This window comes from Sus scrofa, chromosome 5 (assembly GCF_054392235.1).
Source record: "Sus scrofa isolate SSC_HxYL_T2T_F1_AM1 chromosome 5, Sscrofa_HxYL_maternal_Yorkshire_Landrace_v2.0, whole genome shotgun sequence".
Lineage (NCBI taxonomy): Eukaryota > Metazoa > Chordata > Mammalia > Artiodactyla > Suidae > Sus > Sus scrofa.
Genome location: NC_139387.1, coordinates 76,268,467 through 76,286,636, shown reverse-complemented (window position 1 = coordinate 76,286,636; position 18,170 = coordinate 76,268,467). Strand labels below are relative to the sequence as shown.

Sequence of the window (18,170 nt, the reverse complement as noted above, 5' to 3'; positions counted from 1 at the left end):
CTCTCTTGGCTTGTCCTACCATCTCCTCACACTCAAGAAACATGACCCTGCACTCACAGCCTCCTCCCGAAAACGGGTCCCCACAAGGCCCCAACTTGGCAGTCACCTGGCTTAGCAACTCACCAAACAGACAGTTCTCTGTCCAACTGTGGCACCCGCCCTTCCCCACTCACTGTCTCCTGCCTGGAATCGCAGGCTGAGTTCCTGGCTCCAGGTCCCGCCTACCCCCACCCATTCTGCTCATGGGCCATGACTCAGCCCACAATGGCCCTGCAGAACCTACAGTGGTTCCATGATCAAGAGCAGACTCTGAATCCCTCCTACATGGGCCAAATATGGTAGGTACTCAAAACGTGTTTAGCAAAGAATGAAAACAGGTTACAGGTAGCAGAACAGTGGGTTCCAGCAAGAAACAGATGGTTCTTGGGATCAGGAAGGAGATCTGAGAGTGGAGGGAGCATTGAGCGGGGCAGCCTGTCAGCCTGAAGGAAAGGATCTGGGGACAGAGAAACCCTGCCATGGACTGAACCCAACCGGAAGGCAGGGGCAGGCAGGCTTTGACCCAGTAGTCAGCTCCTCAGGCCAGAGAGTGAAGTGGAGAGGGGGTGTGGTGGCAAAGGGGACAATGTGGGGCATAGTGAACACTGAGCGTAGAGTGGCTGGCAGAGTGTCATTGGTTTTCTATATGCACCATGGCATTCTATTAAGCCAGGAGCTTCTGAGTTTTATGAGCCAAATCCTCTTCTAGGGAGGGTGGTCAGATATGTGTCCTCTGACTCTACCTCAGTAGCCAGCACTGGGTCCTCATCTTCCACACTCATATCTGACTAGAGTCTAGTAATGCACACTCCTATCAGTATGCGTGGTTGTGACTACCATCACCATCATCACCATCTCCTTCATCACCCTCATCAACATCATCATCACCATCACCACCATACAAGCACAGACATCACCATCACTAAGACCACCATCAACATCACCACCACCACCATCGTCATCACCATCACCAAGATCACCATCATTGTCACCAGCACCACCATCATCACCATCGCCAGCACCACCATCACCAAGACCAACATCAACATCCCCACTATCACCACCATCATCATCACCAGCACCACCATCATCACCATTATCATCAGTCAGCATCAGCATTATCACCACCATCAAGGTTAACAACACCCAGCATCATCTTCACCACCATCAGCACCACCATCATCTGGGTGAAACGACTGGCCTATGCTTACTTCTGATCTACAGGAACCAGTTTGTACTGGCTAGAAATTGGAAGTGTGATAAATCTCACAGATCACGTTTTTAGGCTAATGAAGAAACAGACACTTTTTTTTTGGTCTTTTCAGGGCCACATCTGTGGCATATGGAGGTTCCCAGGCCAGGGGTCCAGTAGGAGCTGTAGCCACTGGCCTATGCCACAGCCACAGCAACGCAGGGTCTGAGCTGCTTCTGCAACCTATACCACAGCTCACGGCAACACCAGATCCTTAACCCACTGAGCAAGGCCAGGGATTGAACCCGCATCCTCATGGATACTAGTTGGGTTCGCTAACCACTGAGCCACGATGGGAATTCCAGCAATGGACACTTTTAATGGTCTTACAGGATTAGTAACTTTCAAAAGAAAATAGGTTTAGAAGTGGGAAGGCAGTGCTTTTCTCCTGGGTCGGGGAGTAAGCTCATCACATGTAGGTTCAAGGGTGCCTGATGAAGGGAGGAAGAACCTTTGCCTGGATAGCTTCCTACATTCTCAAGCTTTATTATTTTTTTGCATGTTCTTATTAAAAATGTCTTTATTCATTAGAGCTTTTCATTTATTTTTAATTTAACCTTTCCATATTAATAAATTTCTCCATCTCACAAGTGTTTTGGTGAGCACTAAAGGAGGGTTTTGGTCTGGGAAAGGAATGGTGGATACTCTGCTGCCTAATAAATTACAAACTGTAAGAGTAATTAAAATATCAACCTTCATGTTGAATTAATTTTTGGCTTAACAATATGAATTGGAAAGAGAAGCTCAAAGGAAAAATAGGAAAACAATTTAGATATTAACAAGAAAATAAATTTGGCAAGATGGAGACAAGACTGAGCAACAATGATGAAAGCAACAGCTCCTGTTTCCTGAAGATCCAGCATGAGCTGAGCACAGTGCTGAGCACTCTACACACAGTATTTTTATTGAATTCTCCAAATACCTTGATAAAGGTATAGGATCTGAGGCTTGGGGAAGACAGATGACTTGTCTAGGATGACACACCTGAGCTGGAATTAAAAAACCAAGCTGACCTGATTGCAAACTCTCCACTCTCAGCCACCATCCAGGCAGATAGCAGATATACAAGCTACCCCCTGGCCCATGGCTGATGCCGGTACAGGGGGACCACAGCCTCTTTCCCTTTTGACTCCTTCTCAAAAGCACACCTCTTGCAATAGCTCTAATCCAAGAGAAATGATTGCATCATGATTTTCCAGCCCATATATGCTGCCTCCCTACTGGTGACAAACTCTTTTCTGCTACAGGAAAAATAGGATGCAGTCTTCTTTAGGCACCTGCCAATGATGTAGATGCCTGGGCCTGCATGTTTACCTCTGTTTTAAACATTTCTGGGAAAAAATTGTGAAATATCACATACATACAGAAAAGTGTAAAAAATAAGGATGTTACAGTGTATAATTTATCACAAAATGGAACCATGTAACTTACTCGGGTCAAAAAATAGAACATTACCAGCTCCATAGAAGCCCCTCACAGCCCCTCCTGGTAGTAATCCTTCTTACATCAAGCTAACCACTGATAATCAGCTCAATATAAAAAACAAGAAACCCAATCAAAAAATGGGCATAAGATCTAAATAGACATTTCTCCAAGGAAGACATACAGATGGCCAACAGGCACATGAAAAGATGCTCAACATCACTAATTATTAGAGAAATGCAAATCAAAACTACACAGAGGTATCATTTCACACCAGTCAGAATAACAAACGGAGACAGTGTGGAGAAAAGGTAACCTCCTACACCGCCGAGGAATGTAAACTGGTGCAGTCACTGCAGAGAACAGTATGGAGGCTCTTTCAAAAACTAAAAATACAGTGGCCATATGATCCAACAATCCCATTCCTGGGCATATATCCAGAGAAAACCATATTTTGAAAAGATACATGCACCCCAATGTTCACAGAAGCACTATTTACAATAGTCAAGACACAAAAACAACCAAAATGTCCACTGATAGATGAATGGATTAAGAAGATATGGTATACACACAATGGAATACTACTCAGCCATAGAAAGAATGAAATAATGTCATCTGCAGCAACATGGATGCAACTAGTGATTCTCACACTAAGTGAAGTCAGTCAGAAAGGGAAAGAATAACAGCATACGATATCATTTATATGTGGAATCTGAGGTATGGCACAAATGAACCTATCTACAAAACAGAAACAGATTCAAAGACAGAGAACAATATTAACAGTTGTCAAGGGGGAGTGGCAGGGACTGGGATTTGGGGCTTAGTAGATGCAAACTATTACATTTAGAATGGGTAAACAATAAGGTCCTAATGTATAGCACAGGGATCCATATCTAATCTTCTGGGATGGACCATGATGAAAAATAATATAAAAAAGAATGTATGTGTATAAATGACTAAGTCACTTTGCTGTGCAGCAGGAATTGGCACAACACTGTAAATCAACTATACTTTAATAAAAAATAAAAAAATTCTGTTTTCAGCTGTGCCAAATCTTTAAATCAATTCACTGCATTTTTCATATTTGCTGTTATATTCTTCAGTTCTAAAATTTACATTTGGTTCTTTTCCATATCTCTGGTTTTCTGGATAATTATCAATCTTGGCTTCAATCTCTCTGAGTATAGTAAATAACAGTTATTTTCAAGTCTATGTCTGAAAATTCCATTATTCAGGTCCCTCATGGGCCTATTTCTATTGTCTGTAGTTTCTCCTCCTCTTCCTTCATGTCTTGTTTCTTTGTGTATCTCGTTCTTTTGTACTGTGGATTAGACCCTATTTTTAAAAAATTGTTTTTTAAAATAATTGGAGAATTTTGATGATGTTATTTCTCCAGAGAGGATTCATGTTTGTTTTTGTCAGGCATCTCTTCCAAGTTTTAGAAAAGAGAAGATTTAGAATATTTTCCCCAGAAATTTCTTATTGTCTTCAGAAAGACAACTGATCCAAATTACCTTGCCTGCCATTTCAGAAAGCAAAATGACCAGCGCTTCCTAAGGAAGAAGCTCCCCAAGGAAGTCTCCTCATTATATTTTTGTCCCCACCCCCACCTCAGAACCAGGTCCCTGAGTCTTTGAATAAATGGACATATTCCTAAGGGCTGGGCAATCTCTGCCAGTCAGACTCTCTTAGTGCTGAACCCTGGGTGGGGCTTCTAGGACTGAAGTTTCTGGGGACTGACTGTGTAGAGTGACATGCCTGATAATACGATTAAACAGGAAGGGATCATGGTTTGGTTACAGTTGCTGTGAGGTCTCACCTCTGCTCTCAGAAAGGTATAGAAGGTGTGGCTTTTAGGAAACTTGAAAAATATCTCCAAGATTTTGGTGGCAAATTAGACATACTGCCTACGAGTTACCAGGTTGGATGAGACCCCAAGGTGGCCTTCATGACCCTGCTCTAACTCTCTTTCTGACAAATACATTAAACCAGGCAACTCCCAGCTTTCTCTTCCTGGCCGTGAGGTGGAGTTTAACAAAGAACAAGCTTATTTATTGTTGCCAAATTATGGCAACTCTATGCCATGAGAAAGAAACTTTTTATGCATGTTCAAAGGATTCCAGATGGGCCTCTTTCCCATATGGCTAAAATCACTAATGAATCAATAGGGATCTTGGCACTGGTCAAATTTTCTATAGAGGAAAAAAATCTCCAAACAGACTTAGTGGTTTTGTTTTAAAGAAATTTCAGATTTACTGGAAAAAAATGCCAGGCTATTTTCTCCCCTCCACTAATAGCTGTGTGACATTGGCAGTCATGTCATTGTCTAGGGACTAGGCTTCAACATCTTTAAAATTAGGACGTTGGGTGAGAAAGCCCTCTCTGGCTCTAAAATTTGCTAGGTTGTTATTTCCCAAATATCTTAAGAAAGATTCTAGCACCTTTCCTTCCAACAACTACTACTGTCCCTTATACACAATACATCCTCAATAAATGTGTGATGAATGAATTCATGTGTAACTTGAATAATATGGGATTATACTATATTACATTAAAATATAATTATCTTGTATATTTTATTCCCAGCCATTTTGGAGGAACTGGTATCAGATAAGCCCTTTCACCATAAACATTAAACAACTGGACAACTGCTTTCCAAGCATGGACATAAAGCAGCACAGGCTTTAATCCCTGAGAGAACTGAACCTCATAGGCGAACACCATATACACCCCGGTTCTCTGACTGGGAACATTTCCTGACTGCAGGACAAACTGCAGACAGACCACTGCAGTCCTCCTGGTCTGAGAATCTGGGCAGATGGGGTGGCTGTGGTGAGACAGATAGATAGACTTGGGGCCCCAGAAGTTTGTGTAGGGCTCCCTGTGTGTCCATGGCCCCGCACAGTGGGAAGATCAAGTAAATATCTCATTAAGACCTTGGGAAACCAACTGAGACATCAGAAAGGGAACATCTTAAGAGTCAGCATCTTACCCTGGAGTAAGACCCTCCTCTAGACCCATCCTGACAAGATACCAAGTTTTGACAAGATCTTAAAGGGAAATGAGCAGGGAGGTGAGGAGCTTGAGCTTTGGACAGATCTGCACCAACAAGTGCAGAACCACAAATAATGGACTAGAAGAATAATTGATAGAAATCATTCAATCTGTGGACACAGAGGAAAAAAGACTGAAGAAAACTGGACAAAGCCTCAGGGAGCAAGGAGCTAATAAAAAATGGCCAAACATAAGTGCATTTGAGTCCCAGAGAGAGAAGAGTAAAATTGGAGTTGGAAAAAAAATATTTGAAGAAACAATGGCCAAAATCTTCCCAAACCTGATGGAAAGCTCCAATTATTTGATGAATCTGAGCAGCTCAGCAAACTCTAAACAGGGCAAATATATGACAAGACACATCATAGTCAAGTGCTAAAAACCAAAGACAGAGAGAAAATCTAGACAGAGTCAAGAAAAAAAGAAGCACATATACAGGAAACCATGATGAGAATGTTGGTGACTTCTCATCAGAAACAATATAGGCCAGGAGAAAGTGGAACAACATCTCAAATGGTCTGAAAGAAAACTATCAACCAAGACTTCTATATCCAGCAAAAATATTCTTTGAGAAGTGGATGGGACAAAGACATCTTCAGATAATAAAAGCTGAGATCACTCATCAGCGGCAGACCTGTTTTATAGAAATACTAGGGCATGTCCTTCAGGGTAATGGGAAATGACACTGGAAGGAAACTCAGATGTACAGAAAGGAATGGACAGCTCCAGAAAAAGCAAATAAGTGGACAAATATGAAAGGCTACATTTTACTTTTTCTTGTAATTTACTTAAAAGACAACTGACTGTTTAAAGCAGAAAATATTAACACAGAAGTTGGGTTTATAATACTTGTCTAAACAGAAGATGTGTAACAATCACACAGATAGATGGTATTGTAAGGCTCCTACCTTTGTACTGAATATAAATTTTGCTTTAATAAAGTGAATTTTAAAAAACCAAGTGTATATTCACAATAGTCAACACAAGGAAACAACCTAAATGTCCATGGCAGATGATTGGATTAGGACAATGTGGTACACACATACAAGGGAATACTACTCAGCCATAAAAGGAACAAAGTAATGCCACTTGTAGCGACATGGGTGCAACTAGAGAGTCTCACACTAGTGAAGTTAGAAAGAGAAAGACTAACAGCATATGATATCATTTATATGTGGAATCTAAAGTAAAACACAAATGAACCCATCTATAACATGGAAACAGACTCACAGACATAGAGAACAGACTTGTGGTTGCCAAGGGGAAAGGGAGTGGGATGGGATAGACTGGGAGTTTGGGGTCAGTAGATGCAAACTGTTACATTTAGAATAGATAAGCAATGAGGTCCTATTGTACAGCACAGGAAACTATATCTAAACTCCTGGGACAGATCATGATGGAAAAGAATGTAAAAAAGAATGTACATGTATAACTATATATGTGTATATATATGTATATATAACTATATGTACATATGTGTGTATATATGTGTGTATATATATATATAAACCTGAGATACATGCTGTATAGCAGAAATTAGCAAAACATTGTAAATCAACTATACTTCAATAAAAATTTTTTTAAAAATTAAAAAAAGTCAAGAGTGGAAGTGCACACTCCTCTAATCAGTCCAACTTGGAGTCTAAGGTAGGCAGACAGGGAGTTGGACCCACAGGAACACCGCGAAACTAAGATTTGCTGAACGCATCTTACACGTTGACCACAATTCTAAACGCTCTGCAAACACTTACGTGTTTAATCCTCACTGACCACGAGGTCAGTGTAATTTTAACCCCCACTTTATAGATCAGGAAGCCAAGGCACACAGCCAAGTGGTGGCTCTGGGAATGTACCCAAGGGAGTGGGACTCCACTGTCCATGTCCTCAACTGCGAATCCTCAGGAACCAGAGGGAGGGAATGGACCGAGCGTCACAGGTGACCGAGGCTTATGTTCTGCGTATCGATCCCTTCATGGGACACTGACCATGCTGTGTCTTCATTTCCTCTCCCCTCATTTTTCTTCCCAGCCTTTATAGAGCACGGGTCACTTGTAAGCCTAAGTGGCCTTTATTATTAGCATTATTTTAAATTAGGTGACAGTCACCTTGCTGCTGGCTGTAGTTTCTGGTCTGGGATCTCCAGGGAAGGGCCGGACAGGGAAGAGGATCAATGGTGAGGCTTCCCAGGTTTCAGATGCTTTCCCTCCTGCTAAGCGGCACTACTGCCACGGTCCTGGGCACAAGGCCAGTGCCTAGGAAACGGCCCCTCTGAACTGACTGCCACCGTGCTGGGATCGGCAGAGGTTCATGCCCTGGCTGTGACTCTGTCTAGAATTAGTGATTCCAAAGAAACTCTCAGCTCACTGCCGTTCTCTGTCCCTGAGGCACAGTGATACTCCTCAGGAGCTACAGTTTAACAAACCTCTCCTTTCCCAGACAAGAAAAGTGAGGGCTGGAGGTTAAGTGGTGGGTCACACGAATGGCCAGACTTGAATGCCTGGAGTCTTCACTGCAGGCCCAGGGGGTCCCCCACATTGCCATGAGGCCCTCAGGGGCATGGGCATCAGCCACTATGGCCAAGGTTTGGGGACCATCAAAATATACATAAACCGACATTCCAGGTACTGCTGGTCCCTGATCTCGAGAGCCAGGTGGACACCTGCCATAAGGTGGCATCTCTGACAACAGAGGCACGTGTCCTGCAGGGGGTAGTCCTGCCCCGGAAAACGGCCTGAGCTCACTCTGCTGAGGGCTCTGGGGGAAGCAACTGGGGACATAGCTGTCTGTGTGTAAATTAGCACTAGCGTTCCAGTTTTCCTGGGCCACTGCGCCGGGAACCAGCCAGTAAAGCTCTTGAAACCTAAGAGTCTCACACAGATGTCCACTATCGCGTTCAGCTGGTGGTGACCCTGGCGTCATTACCACCTGCGTTTTGTTCTCAAGTCAAGAAGGGACATTTTTCTCCTGGGAGTCCGTGCACCTCAGTAAACACAAGAAGTTACCGTGTGACTGCACGCTGTTTTGGTCACGGTTACTTGTGAAGCGGCCGCGGGCAGAGCACGACTACTTTCCTAGCTGAGCCTGTGCTGCTACTGCTGCTGCATGACGTCTCAGTGAAACCCCGAGGCAGCAGGACTGGCGCTTCTGGAGGGCACACGCTGTCTGAAGGAACTTGCTTTGTTGAGCTTCTTTTCTCAGGGCTGGGCGCTGGGGCTCATCCCCGTCCATGACACCTCTCAGAGGTGGGTTTGCAAGACTCTTTGCGGCTAGAAGCCCACAGGTTTTACAGGTAGAATCTCACCCCTTTCTGAGGAACACCCACCATTCACCCCACATTGCAGGGAGAGAAACTGAGGCAACGCGAGGAGCAGGGAGCAGAGAGGCAGGCAGCAGAGTGGGACTGACTGTGCCTCAGACCTCAGAGTCTGGGCCCCTGGGAGCCACAAGGTGGGGAATGGGGCAAGAGTGGCCAAATTGGGGGTTGAGGGGATGCTGCAGGGGCAGCTTGGAATCATGGGCAGCAGGGGAGGGCCAGCTTGGATTCCTAGCTGCCTGGGCGTGAGGGGTGCTGGGGCCAGGTGGGGGGCAGGGACCCCATCCTGATTCTGCTCCGCTTCCTGATGGGCAGGCTGCCCCAGAGAGCTGGCTTCAGATTTCTCTTCCTGCAGATTCCAACCTGTCTGGAACATTAAGAGGTCAGGCTGTGCATAGCTGTCCCCAAGGACTCTGCTCCTCGCGTGAACACAGGCCTGTGGGCTGCTGGGGCACCCGTACCCCCGGCTGCTTCCCTCTCAGGGTGCTTGTGGAGAACATGCGGAGGGGGCTCTGTGAGCCTCAGGACCATACAGGCTGGGGCCCATCATGACCACCATCCCCTTCTTACCCCCGGTGCAGGCTCTGGTACCTGGCAGCTGTATGACCCTGAGAAAGCCATTCAGCTCGCTCGTCTGCAGAGTGGATACTTGGCTGGACTGGTGTTGACACCTGCTCACTGTCACTTCCCACTCAGACACCCTGACCAGGAATTGCACCATGAGATGCTTGAAGGAGGCAAGGGTTTTATTACATCTCCCTCCATGGAAGGTGCTGCAGGAAGGGTCCTGAGTGGGCTGGGCAGTGGCGGGCAGCCTTGGCCGTGGAAAGCAGGGTGGGGATGGGCTGGAGGGTGGCCCTTTGCCCAGGCCTTGTCCTTGTAAGTGTCCAGGCCCCCTCCTTCTAAGTGTCCTTCATTTTGGTAAAGACCCCATGATATCTAAGACCCGTTTTGGACAAAAGGAATGAAAATTAGAGGAAGCAAATTAGAAAGTGAGGGGGTTAGAGCGCCAAGTCCAAGGAGATGGAAGAGGAGAAGGGGGTACAGGGAGGGCTGGCACAACACGGGCATGGCGGGTGGGGTGTGAGACGGTGGAGTAGGAAGGAGATTCGGGGCCCCTGACGCCCAGGCCCTAGAAGTTACAGGTGGAACGGATCAGAAGGGGACCAGGCCTTCCCGGGATCGCTGGGCTGGTCCTGGGTAAAGTGACTGGAATCTGAGTTCTGGCTTGTGCTCCTCCTTTGTGGCGGCCTGGCTGACCCACGCCAGTGACCCAAACAAATGAGGTTTTCACCCCAAATGTGCTTTCATTTCCACCCAGACTCCTCTACATAAACCTCAAGGCTCATCTCATATCCTGCTCCTTCACAAAACCCTCTGGACTTGCCACTATCACGGGACCCTCAAGTCCATTTCACAGTCTGCACACGGGCCTCTCTGGGAGGCTTTGCTCGCACACTGCTATTTCGCTCTTTAAGAGTCTTTATGTTAAAAGCATAAATGCTTTGCCTTAACAGTGGTCTTGTCACATATTTCTCTTTGACATGCCTCACGTCACATGATGTATATGACATAACACAAGGGTGGCCGTTTAAACAAGGCACAGCTCAAGGGCTTTGCATGCATAAACTCACTTCATCTTCTGAGTAACATAGGAAATAGTTTCTGTTATTATTCCCATTTTACAGATGGGGAGACTAAGGCCCAGAGAGGCTCAGCGACTTTCCCTGGGTCACAGAGGAAGTCAGTGGAGGAAGCCAGTCTGATTCAAGGGCTCTTGCCTAAGACCACCAAGGTCAAGGCTCTCTTGGAGCCGTCCACGGAGCAGCCAGTCAGCAGGTATGTGTGGATGGATTGGTGCTGATTGTTTTTCAGTAACAGTTCTAAGCTGAGCACAGGAACAGAGGAGGCAAGAGCCCGACGCTCTCCGCACGTGGTCCTTCTCACCTCTCAGTGAGAAGCAAACCTTGTTTGATAACAAGCTGTTTTCTACTCTGTGTGCTTCCAGAAATAACACTGCTACCTGAGAAAGAGCCGATCTCATAAAAATTCACATCCCTGGAAATCCTTCAAGCATCTCGCACCCCAGCGGAGGGGATGGTGTCCTGCTGGTCTATGTCCCCAGCGCCCACCCAGAGTCCTGGCTCACAGGAAGTGCTTGAATAAATGCTGATGGGAGAGGCTGGTGCTGTTCCTCGCATGGAGGGGGGACTGTGCATAATGTTCACTGTCCCTCATGGCTTCTCTTTGGTGCCACATGCCTGTTCCTCAGCACTTCTGCTGAGGGAAAGCAGGGCCTCCCAAGCAGTGGGAACTGATTTCCTCTATTGTGGAAATCCCGACGGAGCGAAGTGGACAAGCCTCAGTTACACAGCATCTCAGCGGGAGAGCCAGATGCTTTTTACCTTCACAGTGACATTGACCTGTTGCCTACAGTCTCACTGTGCACGACTCCAAGGCCCTAGCCACCCTCCTTCCTCACCCTGATTTCCTGGATGCCCCTCCTGTCTTATCCTTCCAGGTCTATTCCAAGTGCCACCTCCTCCACTTGCCTTGATCTCTATCCCCACTCTCCAAAGTACAGAGGTCCGCAAAGCATACCTGTCGCAGAGCCCATCACATCTTACTCAAGGTTTTTTTTTGTTTGTTTTTTGTTTTTGCATTTCTCCAATTTTTGTTCTATACCATCATTTCTATGAACATTATTTTCTTTGGCATTTCAGCCTTTTTGAGAACACATTTTGCACCTGACTCATTTCTGTATCTGCTCTGAAGGCTGGAGAAGTATAGGAAGTGGGAATTCAGTGGGTTTTGTTGAACTAATTAATAAATGACTCATAGACGCGTACCCTCACAATCATCTCTTTCCCTTCATAATCTTAAGATTTCACTGGCATTTAACACATACAGGGACACAAAAAATAATGGTAACTTTTGGGGCTTGGAATTTCAGGACCCTCAAACCACTCGTCAGTCTATTTGTTCTAGAAACAACCCCTTGCAGCACATCACCTATGTGGACAGCTGCACATCACACACTGTCATGAGGACCAAATAAGACAGATGGCAAAAACCCTTTAAAAAGGCTAAAGGTGGTGCATGTGGAGACTGCTTGCTAGGAAATGCGGGTGACATCATCCTTGAAGAGATCAACCAGACAGCCCCGGGCACTTAACCACCTTGGTCTACACCCTCAGCTATTTAAAAAGTTGCACATACTGCTTTCTACTCTGGAAAACAAAATACAGAACTATCATGTGATCCAGCAATCCTATGCCTGGGTGTGTATCCCGACAAACCTCTTATTCCAAAGGTACACGCACCCCTGTGTTCATTGCAGCACTATTTACAACAGCCAAGACATGGAAATAACTTAAATGTCCATTGACAGATGAATAGATTAAGAAGAAGTGGTAGCTATATACAATAGAATACTACTCAGCCATAAAAACAACAACAACAAAATACCACTTGCAGCAACATGCGTGCAACTAGAGATTCTCATATTAAGTGAAGTAAGTGAGAAAGGGACAAATAGCATATGATATCACTTACATGTGGAATCTAAAATGTGGTGCAAATGAACCTATCTACAAAATGGAAACAGACTCACAGACAAAGAGAACAGACTTGCGGTTGCCAAGTGGGTGGGGGGTGGGGAGTGGGGTGGTTGGGGCTATTGGGATCGGCAGATACAAACTATTGCTTTGGAATGGATAAGCAATGAGGTCGTGCTTATCCAGGGAACTCTATCCAGTCTCTTGGGACAGATCATGCTGGAAAGATAATAAAAGACAGGGAATGTGTGTGTATGTACATATATATATATGTATGACCAGGTCACTTTGCTGTACAGCAGAAACTGGTACGACATTGTAAATCAACTATAATTTTAAAAATTAAAAACGTTTTAAAAATTTTTTAAAGAAATAAAAAAGAATATTAAAAAAGAAAAAAAGTCGCACAGACACTATCCCAGCGAGAAAGGCTGGATCAGCCCTGTCTCTAGGCTCCAAAACAAGCTGTTCCCTTTTACCTTTGTTTACAGAAAGCAAAGCCCAGCTTCGAGCTGTCTGTGGAAGCTGGAGCTGCCTGCAGGCTCCGCAGCAGCAAGACCACCATCTTTACCAACAGAACATCCCCCTGAATTCATGGCAGGTGGTCATGGAGTCTTGGTCTTGATGGGAGAACTCTGGCCCACAGCACAGAGCTGCCGCTGTTACCGCACATGGAGGGGTGACGCCTTCCGGCTCCTCTGTCAACCCTGTCCCCTCGTCTCCATGAAGAATCCTAGAGCAGTGTCATTACTGTGACCAGTCCTATTAATAGCACCCCCCATGTCTCTTTGGGGGTAGTGGGTACTATTTGCTCACAACTCTTTACTTGTCTTTCCCTGTAGGGACAGGACACATCTGTGTCCCACCATCTCTGGGACAATGGCAGCCATGTGACTTGCTTTGGCCACTGGGATGTGAGCAGCTGGATAGAAGCCATGTGGAACGAAGGCCTAAAACAGGCTTGTGTGGTTTAACCGTGTGCCCCCGTGAGGTCTGCCCTCTGCCACAAGGACTCCAGGGACGCTTCCTCAACCTGGGCTCTGAAACAAGGTGAGAACGGATGCGGTCAAACCCAGAGCCCGGTTACAGCCTCATGTAACAAGAGCCGAGTGAAAATGATTCTGGTTTTAAGTCACCAAGACTTTGGGATTCTTTGTTCCTGCTGCTAAAGTTGACCAGTGTACTTTTTTATTAGATGCTCAAATTCCTTGAGGGAAGGGACCGTGTTTATTTTTCATGATGTGTCCTCAAACCCAACCCAATGCTCTAAAACTGTGGGCCCCTGATAATCACAGACCTACCTATCGGGTCAGCGTCACTGCATCCATGGTAGCATTGGGTGACTGACCTGTGGGGTCTGTTTACAGTTCTGGTCACTGGTACATGGGCTGCACCATCATAACAAGCCCCTTAAAATCAGGTTCAAACTCATTTTCACCCTGACTCTCATTCCTTGATTCTGGCCTATTGAGTGATGGATGATTGACCAAGAAAATCCAAATAGTTTAGGCTTCGCAAAAAGGGCCTTGGGTCTTAGCCACCAGGTACAGTTTCTATTTCTAGTGACCCAGTCGTTAGGGTCAAGTAGAGCGAATCTGCGTCACAGCATGGTGTGGCCATGTCTATACTCGCTCAGAGTTAAGACAGGCCACCATTGTCCAGGGCCCCATGCTCCCGCCTCCATCCAGCTAGGAAGTTCCCGCATCCCAAGCAGAGACCAGAGATAACACAGGGCACAACTCTGGGCTTCACGGGCTTGTAAGTTAATTGAAGAGGTGGGATATATGTGTAAAAGCCTGAGACGATCAGGGGTTACATACACTGAATCCTTTACGGGGGTCATGCGGCGCCGTGGGCTGAGTTGGTTTGAGCCAGGAGGCCTGGCTTTCTCTGCTCTGCTGCCAGTTCCTCTGGGAGGACTTTCCACTATTTTGCACGTTCGTGGAAAGCACAAGGCCAGTCGACAAGGACCCTCACATCCCCACGCTTTCATGCCCTTTCTCACGCTCTGGTGCCTGGGCAGTATAAGGTGGGCATCCAGAGGACCTCTCTGTCTTCCTGGTCCGGCCCATCTCCAGGCTAATCTGGCCTCAGCTTGGTTTGGGGATCTCTTCCACCTTGAGTTATGAGCCAGACCTGGTGGAGCTGACTCGAGGGTGACATGTTCTGGCACCCACGTCCGAATTAGGCTCGGTGACCACCAGCCGAACAGGAGGAGTGGACGGAGCTCTTGTAAAGCAGACCTAGCCCGGGAGCAAGCTGCAGCAGATGCTCTGCATCCAGGACTTGGGGCCCCTCAGTAATGGGGGGGTCTGAAGGAGAGGTAGGAGGGGGGCTGTCCCCGGGACCCATCTCCTGACAGACAGTAACTCCGCCACGCCCGCGGGCCAGGCTCAGGCGAGCGCTCTCCGCCTGTCGGCAGAACCAGCTCTCACTCTGACAGGCGGGAGTCCAAAAATAGGGCCTCTGAGGCAGGAGATGCCCCACGTGACATGAAAGGAGGAGAGGGCTGGGAGAAGTGGCAAATGGAACTTTCTGAACATCACTGATGTTTTTCTGATTGTTCTTTGAAAAAATACAGACAGAAGCACTAATCCCACTGGCCCCTAGGCCTTCAAGGTTTAGGGATTTGCTAACTGGCTCTTCTGCTGTGAATGTGCTTAAATCCCCAGCCCAGAGCCTGGGGGCTCCTCTCTGCGCAGCTGCCGCCATCTGGCTGTGTGACTGCTGTCAACTCCCCAGGTGATTACAGGAGCAGGAGATGGGGGCCAGGTGTGTTTTAACGGACTCACATCAGTGCTGGGTCCTTCAGAGCAAAGGACCCATTCAAGAAAACCCTGTTTATAGGAAATCCGGTTCCCTGGCACTTCAGGGAGGGAGAAGGGGAGACACTGACAAGGTCACATGGCAAACAGGATGAAGTTGCACTTACTTGGGACCCCGGACACCAGCCGCAGGGGCCTCAGCACACGGAACGCCCTCAGTGCCTTCACGTCGAATCCAGCCCCTTTCCCGCCGAGAGCATTCGCCCCGTCGGCTTTGGTGGCTTGCTCTAAGATTGCACTGAAAAGCCTGGAAGGGAAGGAGAGAGGGCATGTCAGGGAGTCCTGCTTTCCCGCAGGGACAGTGGAGCGTGCAGGCGCCTCCAGCCACGAACCAGTCCAAGTGTGTGAAGGTTCTGAGACCCTCATCAGATGACAATCCCTCTGGGTGGGTCCCATCCCAGAGAGGTCTGAGCAAGGCCCCGGGCAGCCCTGTGCCCGTCCAGCTGGTTTCGTGGGTGCTGGCAGCCTGGGCAGAGCGTCAGGCAGGTGAGCGTGGCTGCCAGTGTCTGTCCCCCTGCGGTGCCCTCTGCCCCCCACGGTGCCCTGGCTCTTTCTGCATGTGCACAGGACCCACATTCCCTCACGTCCTTCGTGACAAGCCCCTTGCTCTGATATGTACCTGGGTGCCACAAAGGGTCCCAGAGCAATCGACCTGGTGTGCCAGGAACAAGGACCGGAAACTGACCACCGACCAGCCTTAGAAACACAAGGGCCTCTGAGACGCTGTCAATGTCTATTCTGGTGGAGTGATGGGGATGAGAGCTGACAGACACATGCTCGAAAGAGTTTAGAGTGTTGGATGACTATGTCCAAAAGAAACAGCACAAGCCACGGATGTGGGCTGTGTGTGCAATTTAAATTTCCCAGTAGCCACAATAAAAAAGTGAAAAAGGAACAGGTGAAATGAACTGTGATGAGAGATTTTACTTAATCCAACATAATCAAGATATTATCACTTCAACTGTAACAAAGAGTTTTTAGTGAGGCATTTGTCACTCTCTGTTTTGTGCTAAATCTTTGAAATCTGCTGTGTGTTCTGGGCGAACAGCACACCTCTGTTCAGTGGCCAGTGGCCACCATGGCTGGAGGGGAACGTTCTGGAGAAATAGCCTTTCCTGAGGAATTTTGTAAGAGGCAGGAGAAGAAAAAGCTGTTTCCCAGGAGAAGGCGTGGAATCAGTTGTTCTTGTTTGTTTTTATTTTTTAAATTTTTAAAAAGCTTTTTTATTTTTTTCATTTTTGGCTGCCCCACGGCATATGGAGTTCCCGGGCCAGGGATCAGATCCCACATCCCAGCAGCAACGCAGATCCTCAACCTGCTGTGCTGGGCCAGGGATCAAACCCATGTCCCAGAACTCCCAAGATGCCAGTGATCCCGTTGCATCACAGCAGGAACTCCTGCTTGTTTGTTTTAAAACAGGATCCTCTAACAGACAGATAGCAGACAATGCAGAAGCGAGGGGGCAGTTACTGGAGGGGTTGTATCCCTCCAGCAGGTGGAGGGTACAATTCCTACTGAGGGGCGCCCACCCAGGAGGTGGGAGGGTTCATCGGTTCAGAGAGGAGACTGCGGACAGACGTTCTCCTCCAGTGGCACCTGTTTTCTCAGGTAGCAAGTTATTGGCTGAAACATGAAAGGGGAGGGAGCCCCGAAAGCTTGAAGGGTGAAGTAGAGGTGTAGAAGAGCCACGGGAGAAAGTGGGAGCGTGAACAAGGTCCTGACGGGCAGGAGGGTGGCCAGTGTCATCCAAGACGGCCTCCCGGAGGAGGTGGTCACTGGGGAAGTGAAAGCATCGGCACAGCCCTGTGTCTCCTCCTCCATCGGCACAGCTCTGGTACCAGACGTCTAGCTGGTCGGGTGTGATTTGAGTCAGTGCTTTTCCAGGTGAGCAAGTCAAGGAAGCACAGAGAAAGGAAGCTGGGAGCAGATGCAGTGAGAGATGATGAGGCAGGATAGGCACCCGTGCAGGGGGAGGAGGGGTGGACGTGACGGCCGGAGGCGGGTGTTGTCTGGTTGGGCTGCTGGCGTCAAGGGCCGGAGGGAGGGAGCTGGAAGGATGGGCACTGCTTAGACACAGGAAATTGGCTGAGATGGTGGGGGAGGGGTGGCTACTGGTCAAGGGGGGATCCCAGCTGTGACCCAGGAACTGGGCAGCTGATACAGGACAGAGTCAGGACCCCTGGGGGAAGAAGACAGCAAAGACCCAGGAAGCTTTGGGAGGCTGATGGCAGGACAGGGCGTGATGGAGAGGGGAGAGAGCCCAGCGCTCACATCCCAGGGAGTGAGGAGACACCTGAAGGTGTGCAGAGGACCACCACTCAGAGAAGCAGGGGGTCTGAGGACACAAACATCACAGCTATGGGGCTGGGGTGTGGTGCTCTGAAAGCTGGCTGACAGGAGAGCAGGCCCCCCCCTGAGCTGTGAAACGTACAGGGGAGAGGCCTTCTCTGGTGGGACTGCCTGGGAGAGGATGCTGCAGGCTGGGGCAGCACCGGGCCACCAGGACTGCATAAGACTGAACAGACTTCAGCTCTACCCGTCTACACACCGATGTCTTCTCTGTAGAGCTGAATAGTTGGGATGGAGGCTACTGGCTGCAGAGCTGAAAACTGGTCTCTGGCCTTTATAGAAAATGTTTGCTGACACTGGAATGGGAAGGGATTGAGGGGAACACGGCCTCCAGGAGAAGGTTTTGGGGGTAGGGGTCGAGG

General features: G+C 47.8%; 1 protein-coding gene across 50 annotated transcripts in view; it reads right to left on the bottom strand.

Moving 5' to 3' along the window:
* Positions 1-18,170, bottom strand: part of CACNA1C (calcium voltage-gated channel subunit alpha1 C) — a 438,324-nt gene that overhangs the window by 157,591 nt on the left and 262,563 nt on the right. For all 50 annotated transcript variants that reach the window (XM_084957093.1, XM_084957107.1, XM_084957092.1 and 47 more), the window contains exon 5: positions 15,567-15,706. In XM_084957093.1, coding sequence (XP_084813219.1) covers positions 15,567-15,706 — 140 coding nt within the window. The remainder of the gene's footprint in view (positions 1-15,566; positions 15,707-18,170) is intronic.